General features: G+C 48.6%; 1 protein-coding gene across 7 annotated transcripts in view; it reads left to right on the top strand.

The window, feature by feature from the left end:
- ZFHX3 (zinc finger homeobox 3) overlaps positions 1–16377 on the top strand; it is a 523576-nt gene that overhangs the window by 423178 nt on the left and 84021 nt on the right. For all 7 annotated transcript variants that reach the window (XM_051629816.1, XM_051629819.1, XM_051629821.1 and 4 more), the window contains 2 exons: positions 4127–6870; positions 9425–9921. In XM_051629816.1, coding sequence (XP_051485776.1) covers positions 4173–6870; positions 9425–9921 — 3195 coding nt within the window. In that variant the 5' untranslated portion in view covers positions 4127–4172. The remainder of the gene's footprint in view (positions 1–4126; positions 6871–9424; positions 9922–16377) is intronic.

Here is a 16377-nt window from a genome sequence, read left to right as displayed (position 1 = left end):
AGGTTTTCCCACCTGCCCTGGAAGGGCTCCTCTATGTCAAGGAAAGGGAAGGAGAGAAGACTGCTTCAGAGTAGCACCCCCTGAGCTGGTTAACTTGGAGTGAGCGGGGGGGGGGGAGAGATGTTAAAGCAACCCAAGGCAGAAAAGCCCACCAATTAATTGGTAAGCGCTTGCAGGTTTGCCTGGCCTGGCCTGGCCGGGAGAAGAGATTGGCTTTCTTGTCAATAAACAAGTCCCCAGTGCAGCATCAAAGCCGCAGTCCTTTATCAATCGCGGCCTCCACTTCCCGCATGTTCCTGTAACTTACCAAGCATTTATTACATTGATTTTACAATCAGGCTGTTAACCCTCCTGCCCCATCAGCCCTGCTAACCCTTTTGGCCCAACTGTCAGTCAGGCATCTTCTTGCCAGTCAGGAGTTCCTGGTGATGGAGATGCTCAGTTCCGTGCTGTGTCTCATCTCCATGTGTTTCCTGGGGAGTTGGTGGTGCTGCAAGCAGAGTGCTTTTTGTCTAAAAGCATTTGTTGGGTGCTGTTGTTCCACGTTGCATTTTGAAGTCTGCATAGATTTTCCAAAAACTTCTCTTGGCAGATGAGGGTTTTGGAGTTTGTTATTTTACTCATTTTTTTTCAGCCAATATGAATTTGTTTTGGTTTAATTTGAATTGCAGTTGTCAGTGCAAACGGAGCAGTGAGAGGGAGAGAATATGTCATGTTGTGGGAAGGTGAATATGCAACCTCAACACAGAAGGATCTGGGAAAACACAGAGCTAAGGACAAATGTTCTGTGGGAGAGAGCTGTTGCAAGTCTGAGCTGTTACAGTCAGTGTTGAAGTGTCATTTTAGCTGAGGTAAGCAAAAGTGGCTGATCAGGAAGACTGAGCCTTTTGGCAACAGGATTTTGGTACTCTTCTTTCTTATTCCACTCAGTGCACCAGGTTATTTTTATTGCAGATCAAATAATTATTTATTCCCACTGCAACCACGAAGACAGCTGTGTATGGCATAGGAGCCAAGGAAGGTAGGAATGGAAATGCTGTAGGGTAATGTGCAAACACATTGGACAGGGGGGAGACATGCTTTTCACCTCAAGCAGTTATATCTATTTTAATGTAATTTTACTAGTGTTAATCTGTAATATCACAGAAATTATGAATCTCCATTGTTGTGGATCAAGAAGGGCATGGAAAAAGTGAAGGTGTATAAATGTATATGCATCTGTCATTACAGATACATAATTACAAAGAAAACAGTATAAAGGGAAAATATGAACACCTAAGGCAGATCAGAGGAAGTATGGATGGGATGGCTTGTTGTAGCAAGGGGAAATAAGCTGGCAGACAGTGAAACCAGGAGAAAAGAGAGAACACTGAATGTTGCTCCAGTTTCTTCTGCTTAATAGAATTCAGGAGCTGCTTTAGTTGCTGTGCCATGTTGCCTGCTTTGCAACTGAGGAGGTCTTTTCTGGCCAATTTTCAGTTCTCCGCATACTTTCCCTTCTCCTTCCCCAGTTGTTGCAGTGCCAGCTGCATGTCCATGCAGCCCCCAGTGCTGGCACCGCTGCCCTGTGCCAGGCAGTGGGTGTGTGGGACAGAAGGACATTGGTTGCAGGGACACTGCTCTGCAGGAGCTCACAAGGGTCTTGGTGTCTCAGACTCAAATCGAGCTGGACAGACCTGGAGAAACTTTCAAACTAGGATAAAAATATTTAATGTTTAGACAGCAAAAGTTGTCAAAACACTAGTAGTCTCTGTTGAAAGAGACCAAGGGTGGCAGCTGGCTGGTGATGTGACTTGGCGCCTCTGCAGCAAGTGCGCGGTCCTGACTGATGGTCTGGTCCAGCCAGAGCTCCAGCACTGTGCACTGCTTGGAGTATCTCATGAGCTGAAGCAGCAGCTCCTCGGAGGATGCGCAGGTAAACGCAGCTTTGGGGAAGCTGTGATAAATGAGAGAGGTTTAAAGAAAGACTTAAAAGAATTTGTATAACTTTAAATGTATTATTTAGAGTAAATCCCACTGAGCCAGTTTAAGAGTAACAGCATATTGTTAAAAGCTGCCCTACCCCTCAAACCTTTCCACTGAGTAGTACCAGCACACCTCTGCCCAGGCATGTGTTCAGTTTTGGAATAGTCTGACAAGCAAGGTGGCCCTTGGGTTTAGTTGGTAGAAGATAAAACATGGTGGAAAAACTCCTGAGTGCCATTGATAAAGGCAGATCTAGAGTACGGGTCTTTTTTTTGTCTCTTGGATCACAGATGGTAAAAATGTGGTGGTGGCCTCAGCTTAGGCAGTTGCTTTCTGTGGATGTTTTCTGTCTGTATACCCAAGGAAATCTGTGGACCATGGGTTAAAAGTCACTTTTACAGATGAGGGAATAGTGCTTTAATATCTGTCGGTGTTTCCTCCCATGTGACCTGTGCAGGAGACTATAGAAATGCATCTTTGCAGCTGAACTGACTATCTCCTGCTGCTTTGTGGTCTGCATCAGAATGCGCCAGCTCCAGACGGCAGCACTGCCTCATCAAAAGTGTGGCCACCAGATCAAGAGAGGTGATTCTGCCCCTCTACTCTGCCCTGGTGAGACCTCAGCTGGAGTTCTGCGTACAGCTCCAGAGCTCCCAACACAAGAAGGATGTGGACCTGTTGGAGCATGTCCAGAGGGGGGCAACAAAAATTATCAGAGGGCTGCAGCACTTCTCTTATGAAGACAGGCTGAGAGAATTGGGGTTGTTGAAGAGAAGACTCTAGGGGGGACCTTATAGTGACCTTCCAATATCTGAAAGGAGTCTGGGGAAGACCTGTACACTAGGGCATGTAATGATAACGCAAGCAGAAGGGTATGTTTAGGTTGGACAATAGGGAGAAGTTATTTAATGTGAGGGTGGTGGATCCCTGGAACATGTTGTCTAACGAGGTGGTGGGGGCTCCATCCCTGGAGGCACTCAGGGTCAGACTTGATGGAACTCTGAGCAATCTGGTCTAGTTGGAGATGTCCCTGCTGATTTTAGGGGTGTTGGACTAGATGACCTTTAGAGGTCCTTTCCAACCCAAGACATTCTATGATTCTGTGGTTCTGTCTCATAGGTCCGTAACCTCTACAAAGGCACATCCTGCTGAACTGCCTCTGTTGGGATTGCAGCAAAAGAGGTGCTGGCAGGCCTCAGCAAGTGGGGTGCAGGTGGTGGGAGCCATGGATGTCGGCCATTCTCAGTAGTCTGTGCTTGCTGGTGGTCTGGCAGCCCATAGGAGTTCCCCAGGTCTCATACTTAGCAGAACAGAAATAGTGGGAAAGGTGTCCTTCCTTCTCCTCTGGGGTCTGTGTCAGTCATTTGCCTCTGGGGTGGGAGGAGTCCATCTGTGTGCAGAGGCTATGCCCAGCAGGGTCTCTGGGAGCTTCCTGTGTGTGGTGGGCTGACCGCTTCCCAATCCCCAGGATGGACCCTTGTCAGTTCTGGAATTTCCTGTTTGGTTTCTCTCTTGACGTCTCTGCGTTTAAACTCTGTCCAGAACACAGCAATTAAATCTCCTGTGCATACCAAATGCTGTTACTCTGAAATCTCTGAGTTGCTCAGGGTCTCCGGGTCTACCACAGAGGTGGATGAGTGGTGGCTCTGGTTCTGTGCTTCCTGAACCACTAACAGAAGGGAATCACCCAAAAATAACAGCATCTGGCTTAGGGAGCCACGGAGTACAATTTTTACAAAGTTGTAAAGCTCCAGCACTGTTCTGTTGTAGTGTTTAAACTGTTTCGGTCAAAAGCTTTTCTGTTACATGTTGTTTGCTTTTTTGTCTGTTTTCTGAAGATCTAAGGTTTTGGGGGAGGCAGTGTGAGTCCTACGATCTTCCTGCCACCCTTCAGGGAAGGTGGTTGGGGAGGTTTTTACTACTTTCTGGTTGGTTTGCCTCTTGTGTTGCTGCTTCCATCATATTTCCGTTGCTCCTTTCCAGCGGTGCGTTACCCGAGGCCAGGCCGCCTCATCCTGGAGCCCATCTTAGGGTGCCAGCTCTCACCGCCTCCTGTTTGGTCCTGAGCAGTGGGGTGGGTGGCCTTTGGGACAGGGAGTCTTTACAGGAACTGTCTCTTCTCCCTGACTCACCTGCCTTTCCCCTTCTTTCCCTCCTGCAGGTCCAAGCCGTACCGGGTGCAATGAGCGCTCCATGCCGGCCCTGCCATGGAAGGCTGTGACTCGCCCGTCATCCCCGGGAAGGACAATGGGTGCGGCATCCCTCAGCACCAGCAATGGACTGATCTCAACAGTGCCCACCTCCCCGACACGGCCGGCAGCATGGAGCAGCCCGCAGCGGAGAGCCGCGGCCCCCTGGACAGCCTGAGGGTCCCTTTCCCTGAGCGCGTCCCCGAGAGCAGCGCAGCGGCCGGCGCCGAGCCCGCGGGCAAGGAGGTGAGCTGCGGGCAGTGCGCTGCCTCCTTCGCCGGCCTGCAGACCTACATGGAGCACCGCTGTGCCGGTACCCGCCCACCCCCGCCGCTGCGGGGGGAGAGCGGGAGCGAGAGCAGCGAGGATGGGGAGGAGGAGAGCGACGTGGAGAACCTGGCCGGCGAGATCGTCTACCAGCCGGACGGCTCGGCCTACATCGTGGAGAGCCTCAGCCAGCTGGTGCAGAGCGGGGCCGCCGGCAGCAGCGGGGCTCTCCCCTCGCTGCTCCCGAACTCCCTGCCCAAGCAGGGAGAGCCTTCTGCTGCCGCTCCCGTCTACCCACAGATCATCAACACCTTCCACATAGCCTCATCCTTTGGGAAGTGGTTTGAGGGCTCAGACCAGGCCTTCCCGAATACCTCAGCCCTGGCGGGTATCAGCCCCGTCCTGCACAGCTTCCGCGTCTTCGATGTGCGACACAAAAGCAACAAGGATTACCTGAACAGTGATGGTTCTGCCAAAAGCTCCTGCGTATCCAAAGATGTTCCAAACAATGTGGACCTGTCCAAATTCGATGGCTTTGTGCTCTATGGGAAGAGGAAGCCCATCCTGATGTGTTTCTTGTGCAAGCTCTCCTTTGGATATGTCCGCTCGTTCGTGACCCACGCGGTGCACGACCACCGAATGACTCTGAGTGAGGAGGAGCGGAAAATTCTTAGCAATAAGAACATCTCCGCTATCATCCAAGGGATAGGCAAAGACAAGGAACCCCTTGTCAGCTTTCTGGAACCAAAAAACAAAACCTTTCAGCACCCTCTTGTTTCCACAGCTAACCTCATAGGCCCTGGACACAGTTTTTATGGTAAATTCAGTGGCATTCGCATGGAAGGCGAACAGGCCCTCCACCCCGGGGCGGCCAGCGGAGCAGAGCCGCCACCGCCGGGTGTCCTGGCCCCCAGTGCGCTCCTGAACCTGGGAGGGCTGACCAGCTCAGCTCTGAAGACTCCCATTACCTCAGTTCCCCTGGGCCCGCTGGCTTCCAGTCCCACCAAATCCTCAGAGGGGAAGGACCCTGGGGTGGCAGAGGGGGAGAAGCAAGAGGGAGGTGACCAGGACAGCCTCTCAGAAAAGGCAGAGCCAGTTGAGGAGGTGGAGGAGGAAGAGGAGGAAGATGTGGAGGAGGAGGAGGAAGAAGAGGAAGAAGAGGAAGAGGAAGAAGACGAGGATGATGAGGGTTGCAAAGGACTGTTTCCGAGCGAGTTGGAGGATGAACTGGAGGACCGGCCCCAGGAGGACTCTGGGGCTGTGGCAGGCGGCAGCAGCAGCAGCAGCAAAAAGGACCTTGCTCTCTCAAACCAAAGCATTTCTAACTCTCCCTTAATGCCTAACATGCTCCAGACCCTGTCGCGGGGCACAGCTTCTACTACTTCTAATTCTGCTTCTTCCTTTGTCTTTGATGGTGCAAACAGGAGGAATCACTTAAGCTTTAACAATGAGGGTGGCGGAGCCAGTGTGGCAGAGGGCAGCAGGAGGCTGGACTTTATCGATGAAAGTGCCAATAAAGACAATGCCACAGCACCAGAACCAAATGAGAGTGTGGAGGGCGAGGACGGGAGCTACATCTCCCATCACCAGCATGCTGGCCCCCTCTGTGAACTTGGGGGTGGGGAGTGCCCCTCGGGGAGCGGTGTGGAGTGTCCAAAGTGCGACACGGTCCTGGGCTCCTCGCGATCGCTGGGTGGCCACATGACTATGATGCATTCTCGCAACTCATGTAAGACACTCAAGTGTCCCAAGTGCAATTGGCACTACAAGTACCAGCAGACGCTTGAGGCGCACATGAAGGAGAAACATCCCGAGCCAGGAGGCTCCTGCGTCTATTGCAAAAGTGGGCAGCCACACCCGCGGCTGGCACGGGGTGAGAGCTACACCTGTGGTTACAAGCCCTTCCGCTGTGAGGTCTGTAACTACTCCACTACTACCAAAGGCAACCTCAGTATTCATATGCAGTCTGACAAGCATCTCAACAACATGCAAAACCTGCAGAACGGAGGGGGAGAGCAAGTCTTCAGCCACACCGCTGGGGCGGCAGCGGCGGCTGCAGCAGCTGCAGCGGCCGCAGCAGCCAATATTGGTAGCACTTGTGGGGCCCCCTCCCCCACCAAACCAAAAACCAAACCTACGTGGCGGTGCGAGGTGTGCGACTATGAGACCAACGTAGCTAGGAACCTTCGTATTCACATGACCAGTGAAAAGCACATGCACAATATGATGCTGCTTCAGCAAAACATGTCCCAAATCCAACACAACCGGCACCTGGGCCTCGGCAGCCTGCCGTCCCCCGCCGAGGCCGAGCTCTACCAGTACTACCTGGCACAGAACATGAACCTCCCCAACTTGAAGATGGACAGCACTTCCACAGATACACAGTTCATGATGGGTGGGTTTCAGCTTGATCCCACCAATCCCATGGCAACGATGGCTCCATCTCTAGGTGAGGCTGAAGGGTTTTCCACTGTGTCCGTGTGTAAGGGAGGGATTGTGTTTGGGTCACTGCAAAACTCTCATGGCACTGGGTGCTCGGTGCTGGATCCCTTCCTTCTGTCTCTGTGGCCCACTCTGTGGTGCAGCCCCCATGCAGTGAGCTGCCTTTGTGTGGTGGTCGTGATGGAGGCTGCACGGTGGAGACCTCTCTCCCGCGTTCTCCCAGACCAATTTTTTTCTTATCCTGGGAAGAAACATCACTTCTCTGGTACATCATCTAAGAGTTTTGGTAGGGAGCTAATGAATAGAAGATCCAGTTTACTGCTGGCATGCATTAGATTTTCCTCCTTACTGTGGAAAGCATCCTTACTGCAGTGCTTCATAATGGTTTTTTTCCTCGATTTGGTAAGGGCTGAGTAGTTTGGCAGGTGGCTTTGTGAGAGGGTCTGATCAGCTGCTGGTGCTCTCAAAGACAGATGTTGGGCTGATTTGTTGTTGCTGTGTTGCCCTTAGAAGAAAAGGTAAGCAAGTTTTGAGAGTTGTGATGAATTCAGCGGAAGGGGTGGTGGTCCTCTGCTGAAGAAACTGAGCTGAAGCTGTTCCTCTGGTGCCAGCATGAGATCCAAGATTCAAGGCCTGACCAGATGAAAATTAACTAAGCTGCAGGGGATGTCTAAAGAGAGAGAAGATTATTTCTTTCACCAGATGATGAAAACCCTTTAAAGTGAACAACCAAATGGGTTTTTCTTGACAAGAAGCAGTCATCATGTTCATGTTGGCACTGGGGGGGGCATCTTATCCCTGCACAATTTTGTCCAAGAATTAGACTTAGAGGGGGGATTGTAGAATTCTCAGATTCTGAGATTCTGTGGTAGAGGCTCCCCCCGATGCTGTCACCCAGGACCAACAGGGTGCTCCTGCTCCCCGGGGTGTTGGAGCTTCCCAGTGCTGGGGGTAGGAGCTGGCACAGAACAGACCCCCCCCATTCCTCAGGCCTGGCAGACACAGGCTGAGCTGCTGCTTTTCTGCTGCGTTGCTGCTGCTGAGAGTTTTTCACAGTTCCTTGGGAAAGTATGTGAAAAGAAATCTGCCACTTCACCTGCTTTCCTCTGAAGTCATTTCTCCGTGCTGCCCTCTGCCCTCCCTGGCCTTGTCCATCCATCGATGCTGTTATTACTGATGCTCTCCATCACTGGTTCACTGGTCTCATGCATGTTCTCCTTTCCTTCAGCTATCAATAGTACAGTTTATTATTAGTCCAGAAGGACATTTAAGTCATATGAGAGAACACCACAAGATACTAACAAAAGGAAAAAGACAATAAAGGAATTCAAGTGACTAATTTAAAATATTTTTTTTCCTTATTTTTTTTTTCCTTTTTTTTTCTTTTGTTTTGCTGTGGTATCCCAGCTTGCATCTTTGGGAGGTCAAGATCACAGTCTTTTTTAGTGTATTTTCAATAGCTTCAAGTTGCCAACAGCTGTAATGGGCACTCATTTGTATCAAAGCTGGTAGTGTATGAATTGATAGTGTTGTCTGTGGTGGGTTTTCTGGAAGGCACCTTTTGGAGCTCCTGTTCCCTTCTTACTGAAGCACTGGGGTTACCCAAGGAGGTTGTGGCTCCCCCGTCCCTGGAAGTGTTGAAGGGCAGGTTGGATGGGGTTTGGAGCAGCCTAATCTAGTGGAAGGTGTCCCTGCCCATGGCAGGGGGTTGGATCTAGATCATCTGTAAGATTCCTTCCCACCCATACCATTCTGTGATTCTATGATAAACAGTTGATGTTAGAAAAAGAAAATGTCTGTCCACATCTTCAGAGTGCTCTGCTGTGGAGAAAAGCTTGTGCATTCATTTACTGTAAGTGAATGGAGTTCAGCTCTTGGTTTGAAGAGTAGATGTGACACTTATAGACAGTAAGTGTCCTGCTGGCTTTCCTTGGCATGCTCTTGCACTCTCATTATTAATAGTGGTTGTCTTCTCCTTGGGTGCACAAAGTGTCTGTCAACACTGTTTTTACAAGACTGTCCACCAATTTGAACTCTTGGAGAAGTTGTGACAACTAATAGTGCAGGAGTGGCACTTTTTTGTTGACCTCTTTTTATTTGGCAGGGACTCTGATCAGGTACTGCATCAGGTAACATGTCTTGCTTCTCCAAGTAGGCAAGAAAAAACAGGATAAGGTCTTACGCTGTTCTTGAAACATCCACAGAGACTTTCAGTGCAGTGCTAAGGAATTCTTCAGCTTCTGAAACTTTGTAGGACTTTTCTTGCCACGTTTCAAGGGCAGAGGGTTGGTTGGATACTTCTTCAGAGGGTGGGTAGCAAAGGCTACTGTGGTCCTTTCCCAGCCTTATGTGCCAGATGCAATTGCTTTTTTCTTCAGACATGGTAGTGACCAGCAGTGCAGTGGAGTAAGTGCAGGGGAAGCTGCGCTTGGCTTTTGCTGTGCATTTGATGGGTGCAGGAGTTGCACTGAGAGCAGCGTATGTTCTACTCTGTGCTTCTCTTCTGACAAGTAGAAAATTCAGCTTTTCTGACCTCTTTCTCCCCTCTTTCCTTCGTGCAGTGGGTGGAGAGATCCCCCTGGACATGCGGTTAGGTGGTGGACAGCTGGTGTCTGAGGAGCTAATGAACTTGGGTGAGAGTTTCACACAAACAAATGACCCATCGCTGAAGCTCTTCCAGTGTGCTGTGTGCAACAAGTTCACTACAGATAATTTGGACATGCTGGGCCTCCACATGAATGTGGAGCGTAGCCTCCCTGAAGACGAGTGGAAGGCAGTGATGGGGGACTCATACCAGTGCAAGTTGTGCCGCTACAACACACAGCTCAAGGCAAACTTCCAGCTCCACTGTAAGACAGACAAGCATGTGCAGAAATACCAGCTGGTGGCACATATCAAGGAGGGTGGCAAGGCCAATGAGTGGAGGCTGAAGTGTGTGGCCATTGGGAATCCAGTACATCTGAAATGCAATGCTTGTGACTACTACACCAACAGTCTGGAGAAGCTGCGTCTTCACACGGTGAACTCGAGGCATGAGGCCAGCCTGAAGCTCTATAAGGTAAGGGTTGGCTTTCCTTCATCTTCCTTCGTTGCCCAAGTGCTGGAACACTGGTTTTGAAACCACAGTGGGCTGCGATCTTTTGGAGGTGAGCTGTGCAGATCTCTCCAGCAGGACCCAGTCTCACTTGTGTGGTACACCTCTTCAGCCTGTGGTCTGATTGCAGCTGAGGCTGGTGAAGTCTTAGGCCAGTGGGTGCTCATGTCAGGGTGCTTCAGTGGGGGCTTGCATGTCTTACAGCACTGCATGTGTGTTAAACGAGACTTTTGCACAGAAATTCAGCATCACTGTTGAAGATATGGTGCGAGGTGGTATTTGCCACGCTCGTGTTCTCTCTTCCCACAAGGCAGTTGGTTAACCCATACAAGATTCTTGTCAGCATGAGAAGGCTGTGGCTGTTGCCAGAGAGGTGTGTTGATCCTGGCACTGAGGAGGCTGGGTGGGTGGGGTGGGGAGGGATGGAGAGGGCCGCCGTCTCCATGTGTTTGCACTCTGGTCAGCAGTGCTGCTTGGGGCTGGGGGAGGGAGCAGGCTGGAAGAGAAGCCTGTGTATGTGTGTTGACAGGCTCTGGTTGGAGGCACTGCAGGTTTCCATCCACAGCAGTATTTGGCCTAGGACTGCCATCTTGTTTTCTTTACTCTTCCCCGCCCCATTTTATGTCTTCTTTATAACCATCTTCTCTTTCCCGACTTCCTCTCCCCTTCACAACCCCCTCCCTGGCTGGCCTGAGCCCTGTGGGCTGTAACCCAAGAGGAGCTCCGGATACAGTAAATAGTCCTTTCACTCGTGCAGCAGAATTGCTCCAGACATTTCTATTGATTTTCACTGGACTTAAAGCTTCACCTTTTTCTCTAATCATCCAATGATGGCTTTAGTATGAACAATCAGGTACAAATTGCCATAAATCTAACAAGCCACATTCCATCCTTTCACACATACTGTCCCACTCATTGTCTTCTTATTGCTTTCAGCTTTTTTTATATTCTCTCTGTCCCCATCCTTTTCTTCCTGCTTTCCCCCAAGATGTGGTGAGCTCTTTATATATAACTATATATATACAGGGAGTGTATTTTGTGCTTCTTAAATATTTCTTTGAATATTTTTCCTTACGTAATGGGAATTTGAAGCTTGACACTGAACTGTTCCCACATAGAGTAGCCCATGTCACGGTGCAGACACATTAGGTTTCAAAACGCCTGTGTTTTCCCTAGGAATGGGCAGTTTGGAGGGGAAAGAGACAACCAGGAGCATTATGGAGGGTTTGCCTTGATCTGTGGTTGTTGGGCCTGCTTGGAGTTGATGGGGAACTGATCAGAGGAGGAATCTGTTTTACCTGGAGCTTGCTGTTGAGGCCTCACTGCTGGGAGGATGGTGGTCACCATCACCATCTGGGATCCAGCCTCACACAGCAGAGTCTGGCACAAAAATGGTCAGATTGAAACATACACCCCCTCTCAGGTGTGCAAGAGACCTGAGAGAGTTAAACCAGCTTGGAAATTGTGGGCAGGAGAGTCCCAGTGAGAATTTAAAAAAACAGCTGAGGAATTTAATCTCCTCTGTCTGTGGAATTTGTTTTGGCGTAAAAAAGAGTTGTTTGAAAGCTCTGTTATGAGTTTTAGCACAAAATATAGTTCTCTTAAATATAAATAGCCAAAGACCCTTCATCTGCAGTGTTTTTTACTGGGAAAGATGCAGTTGGGGTACTAGAATTCTCTCACTTGAGTGGGAAAGGAGTGAGGGGGAAGAAAAAAAGGAAAAAAGCCCCACCCAAGTCAGACTGGGGCACAGCCATAGATGCTTCTAATAAAGATATCTGCAGTATTTTTCTCAGACAGATGAGGGGGAATTGTCAGTGTTCAGGTTTGTAAGAGGCCTGGGCAGTTCTCAGAGCTGTTACATCCCTTAGTCGCTTTTGATGGGAAAGCAGCGAAACACCGGACAGGGAATGACACATTTCAGAGTAGTGGAATCTGTTATGTGCTCCATGTGTTTGCTTCCTCGTTTGCCTATATAGATTCTGTAGCAGGGAACGGTGGACAGCTGGATTCACAGTTGCTGCAGCATAGCTGGAATCAGTGTTTGACTTCATGGAAAGCCTGCCTGTGGATCCAGCAAGCTTCAGAGTAGTTCTTCCAGTCTCCAGCCTGGCTGTAATGCTGTGTCTCTTTTGATAGCTGAAAAGATGCAGCAGGAGTGGGGGTAGTTCACAGAATGGTTTCTCTGCTCTCAGGCCTTGGTGTGGTCTGCAGTAAATTGAGATTGATTGGATGTTATTTTTCCTCTTGCTAATGTAATCCATTAGCCTGGCACATGCATAATCAGTTTAGAGCACAGTTAACTGGATGTAATCGAGTTCTTCCCTGCCTGCTGGAGAAAATCCTCTCCAGATGCTGCTGGGTGAGAGCACATACTAGGCTTATCACACACAATCCTCCTTATTCTGCTTTTTTTGCCATTTTTTTCCCCTTAAATCACATGTTATTGGCTGCTTGCATTGCCCAAGAGCCACTTCTGTTAGTGCTACTTGCTGCCAAAAAATGTGATCTGGATACACTGTTAGCCCTTAGTCTGGTGAACCTTTTCATCTTCTGCAATGCTTCCAGTGTGGGAGGAGAAGGTCTGGTCTCCTGCTGCCGTCTTTGTCCCGCACGTGGCAATAGCTTGTGTCAGACCTCTTCCCATGTCAGCGATGGGAGGGCAGGGGTGCTGCAGTAGGGTCCTTGTCTGTGACAAGAAACTGAAAGGGTCTGGTAATCTCTCCTTTATCCTTATTTTCTCACTGAATCCCTTATGTCCCCCTAAAATCCCACAGCTAAGCTGGAAATCCTGTCGTTCGTCTTGCACTTGCTGGGACATACAGTATATGTGCCTCTCACCATGGCTGCTTATCTCCTCCTCGTGGTTGGTGGATTCTATATGCTGAGAAGCTACCCGACAAGCAGAAGCACTGCTGAAAATGTGTGATCTTAAATCTTTGAGGTGGAGGTACTGGCTTGAGGTACATGAGGCATTTGAAGACCTTCCTCTCGTAGCCTGATGAGTACAGTGAGGCTGAAGTTGAGTTACAGTGGTGGTTGGAAGCAGAGGCAGAGACTTTGCAAGCTCTTGACATAAGAGCTTACTGTATCAGAAGCCAAGTCTTGTCTCCTCATGACCGCAGAGGACTAGACCAGACTTGAAGCAGAGCAGCGTTCCCCGCATCTGGAAGAGGTCAGACTGGAGTTCCTGGTGTCTATTGCACAGGTGGAATTTCCAGAAGGAATTAATCTGCTCGAGCAAGAGCCAAGTTTAGATGTTTCCTACAACTTCCTGAAAATCTCTAGTTCAAAACCTGCAACTCAGAAGTTTAAACAAAGAACTACTGAAGAAACACGTTGCTGGCCAGACTGCCAGATGAGTGCATTGAATGGGTTCATTCAGTGTCTTCCTTTTCGGTCTTTCCAAGTGCTGAGTTAACTTTTTTAGGGAATAAGGCATCTGAAGGAGAGGGTTTGGGCTACATGATGCACTGCACAGTGGTTCTTTGTTAACTGGGAGATGCAGAGTGCAGGAAGAAGACTCCTTGGTATCAGTGTTCAAGTCACTAGCGGTGATGAAATTTTGTGGATCTGCCGTGATTTGGAAAGAAACAAAGGTGACCTGTGGAAAGGGACACAGGAGGCACAGCTGCTAACCCAGCAGGAGTGTTGTGAGCTCCCAGGGAGCTGAGCTTTTCCAGGCTAGTTCAGAACCAGCCAGGAGGCAGGCCAAAGGCAAAGGCATGATTCCCACATGGTGTCAGTGGAAGAGTTGTGCTGGGGCTGTTCTGGAGTCACAACACTAATCAAACAGGGAATTGTGAAAGCTGGTGGAAAGGAGGATAACCCCAAGGACCACAGCAGTGTGAGAACACAGAACGTGTAGGGGAACAGAGGAGTTGGGGTGACAGTGTGCATTCATGTGCTTGTTAAAATACTGTTGAATCCCCAGCAGTGATTTAAATCGCACAGTTAAGAGTGTTCCAGGCTGTGTCACCAGCTCCCACACCAGGATGGTGGCTGCTGTGTGCTGGGGGAAATTGGACAGCCTGCAGCAGGAGACACTTTTATGCACCACTGCAAACAGGGTGAAGCGTTGTGGCAGCATGTGAGGCAGTGACTAAACTGCTAGAGGCTCTAGGTGCCATTTTGAAGAAACTCGCTGGGAAATCCCAAAAATATTTTAATCCTGGATGATGCATGGAATAATGTATGAGATGTAGCTACTGAATGATAATGCATTCAAATTCAATGTCCTTCCGTAACAGAAACAGACAAAAAAGAGCATTTACCATCATAGTATCCAGCTTTGAAGTTAAAACTACATGAAAATGGGTGAGCTACTGTAAGAGAAATTAAAGCGGTGTGATGTGTGCAGGTCACAGAGGATTTACTTAAAACCACATTGGTGCTTGTATTAAATGTATACTACCCACGAGAAGAAGTTGAAAATGGAGCAGGGGAAGCCCTGCCAAAGTCCACAGAAAGTCCAACATGATTAAATAGGAAAGTATTTCAAGGGGAGGCAGGAAAAGGGAAGAAGGCCCACAGTATGGGCAGGGAAGGAGGTGTGAATTCTTATCATCTCTTCTTAGAGAAGAATGGAAGGAGCCTCTTTACACAGGGTAGGTGAGAGAGGGGGTCTCAGACAGAGGTACCAGTGAAGGAAAAAGTCACTGGGGTCACCAGGACTCTTCACTTAAGGAGTTCTGCAAGAACCTGCATGTGAAATTGCAGAGTCCTGGCAGTAATGTGTGCCAGAAGTTAGTCAACAAAGTGATAAAACTGTAATAGGAAGAGTCTTAGTAGGTGTATGGATTAGAAAGGGGAAAAATCAGACCTTTGGAAGAGAAAGTCCCCTCAGCACTGCTAGTGATGTGCAGCTGACAGGCAGGGCTGGGCTGGGTCACACGGGCAGTGGGTTTCCCTGAGTCTCTGCCAAGATTTTTCATGAACAGCTCTTAAAGGTGTGGTTATTGTTACTGGGTGAAGAGGTCTGCAAATTAATAGTGAGTTGAGGGATGAGAAAAGTGAAATAAAAACTAACTTTCCACAAGAAAGATTAGAAAGAGAATGTGTGTAAGTGATCAAAAATGGAGTGAAAAGCAAGCTTTAAAATCTGCTATAAGGTAAAAATATGCAGGTAAAAAGGTGTAAAGCTGGGCAACAGTTGCAGAACAGCTTTACAACACTTAAGTGCTTTCACCAAAAAGGACAGATGATGTTTAGTGTCCAGGAGTTGCAAGAGTAGAGGGCAGGTAGCCCAGCTGTGGATGTTTGAGGTTCTCTCCCTGCTCCCTCCATCATGAAAAAAAAAAAAGAGCAAGAGAGGGTTAAAACTGCTCTTTCTGCAAGTGAGATGTAGAATCATTCTCAATCTCTTTGAAAACATTGCCTGAATGATCAATGGCAAGCAAAAAGGCAAGGGTAAAACATAGGAACTGTGTAAATCCTTGATTTGCCTGGTGGTTGAATATTGTGTTCAATTTAGTTCGTGTTAGGACGGATTAAAAAACTAGAAGCCCAGACAAAGTAGCACAGGTGATAACTGACTGGAATTATTTGTGTGAAGACAACAAATAATCTTTGGAGTTAGCTTGACACATGAATCCAGAACGGAGCAGAGGAGGTGCAGGTAACACTTGGTCTTCTTTTCCTCCTGGGACTTCTGTGTACAAAAGCTCTGTTTTGTCAGGTAAATAGTTTTAAAGAAATATCTTTGAGTTTCCAAGCTTTAAAAAGGAAAAAAAAAAAAAAAACCAAACAGAAAATTAATGGCATTAATGAGAAGCAAATAAAAGGAGTTTTTGGCTCTGAGATACAAGTGGAAAGATTTTTTTGTTCTTTCCTCAATCAGCATGCTACCAGAAGCCAGACAACACTCCTCTTGGTAAATCCTTCTGCAGCTGTGGTCGAGGTATGCCTTCTGTCTCACAGGACCTCAGAAAACTGCACCCAGGCCCCAACCAGCCAGGGGTGGCTCTGGAGCCAAGGCAGCTGCAGCCTGGGGACCCGGCCGGGCTGCCAGGCTGAGCACAGCGCTGCCAGAGAGCTGCACACAGCTGGTGTCATTCAGCTGTGAAATACCTGAGTGGTTTAATGTAGGCAAAAGGAAACAAGTTTGGCTTTGATTTTTATCAAAAACTTCCTTCAATCTCTGCTTTTTAAGGTTCTTAGGGTAAAGTTGCCCACAAAGAGTCTGTCATGCTTGTTACAGAGGCTTAGAGCTGTATTAACCTTTGATTTACTCACTGTCTGCCTTCTGTGTGTTTTGGGTTTATTTTTGCAAGTTTATCTTTGGACTACAGATGCAGCATCAGAGCTCTGCATTACACTCATGAGTAACATGAATTGTGCTAGAAGCCTGTTTAAATTATAGAGTGTAAGGGACTTTTAGCTGATTTCCTACAAGATCTTAAAATTCCAACAGCAGCTTCA

The sequence above is a fragment of the Apus apus genome, chromosome 11 (assembly GCF_020740795.1).
Source record: "Apus apus isolate bApuApu2 chromosome 11, bApuApu2.pri.cur, whole genome shotgun sequence".
Classification (NCBI taxonomy): Eukaryota; Metazoa; Chordata; class Aves; order Apodiformes; family Apodidae; genus Apus; species Apus apus.
This window is presented reverse-complemented; position numbering and strand designations above follow the sequence as displayed.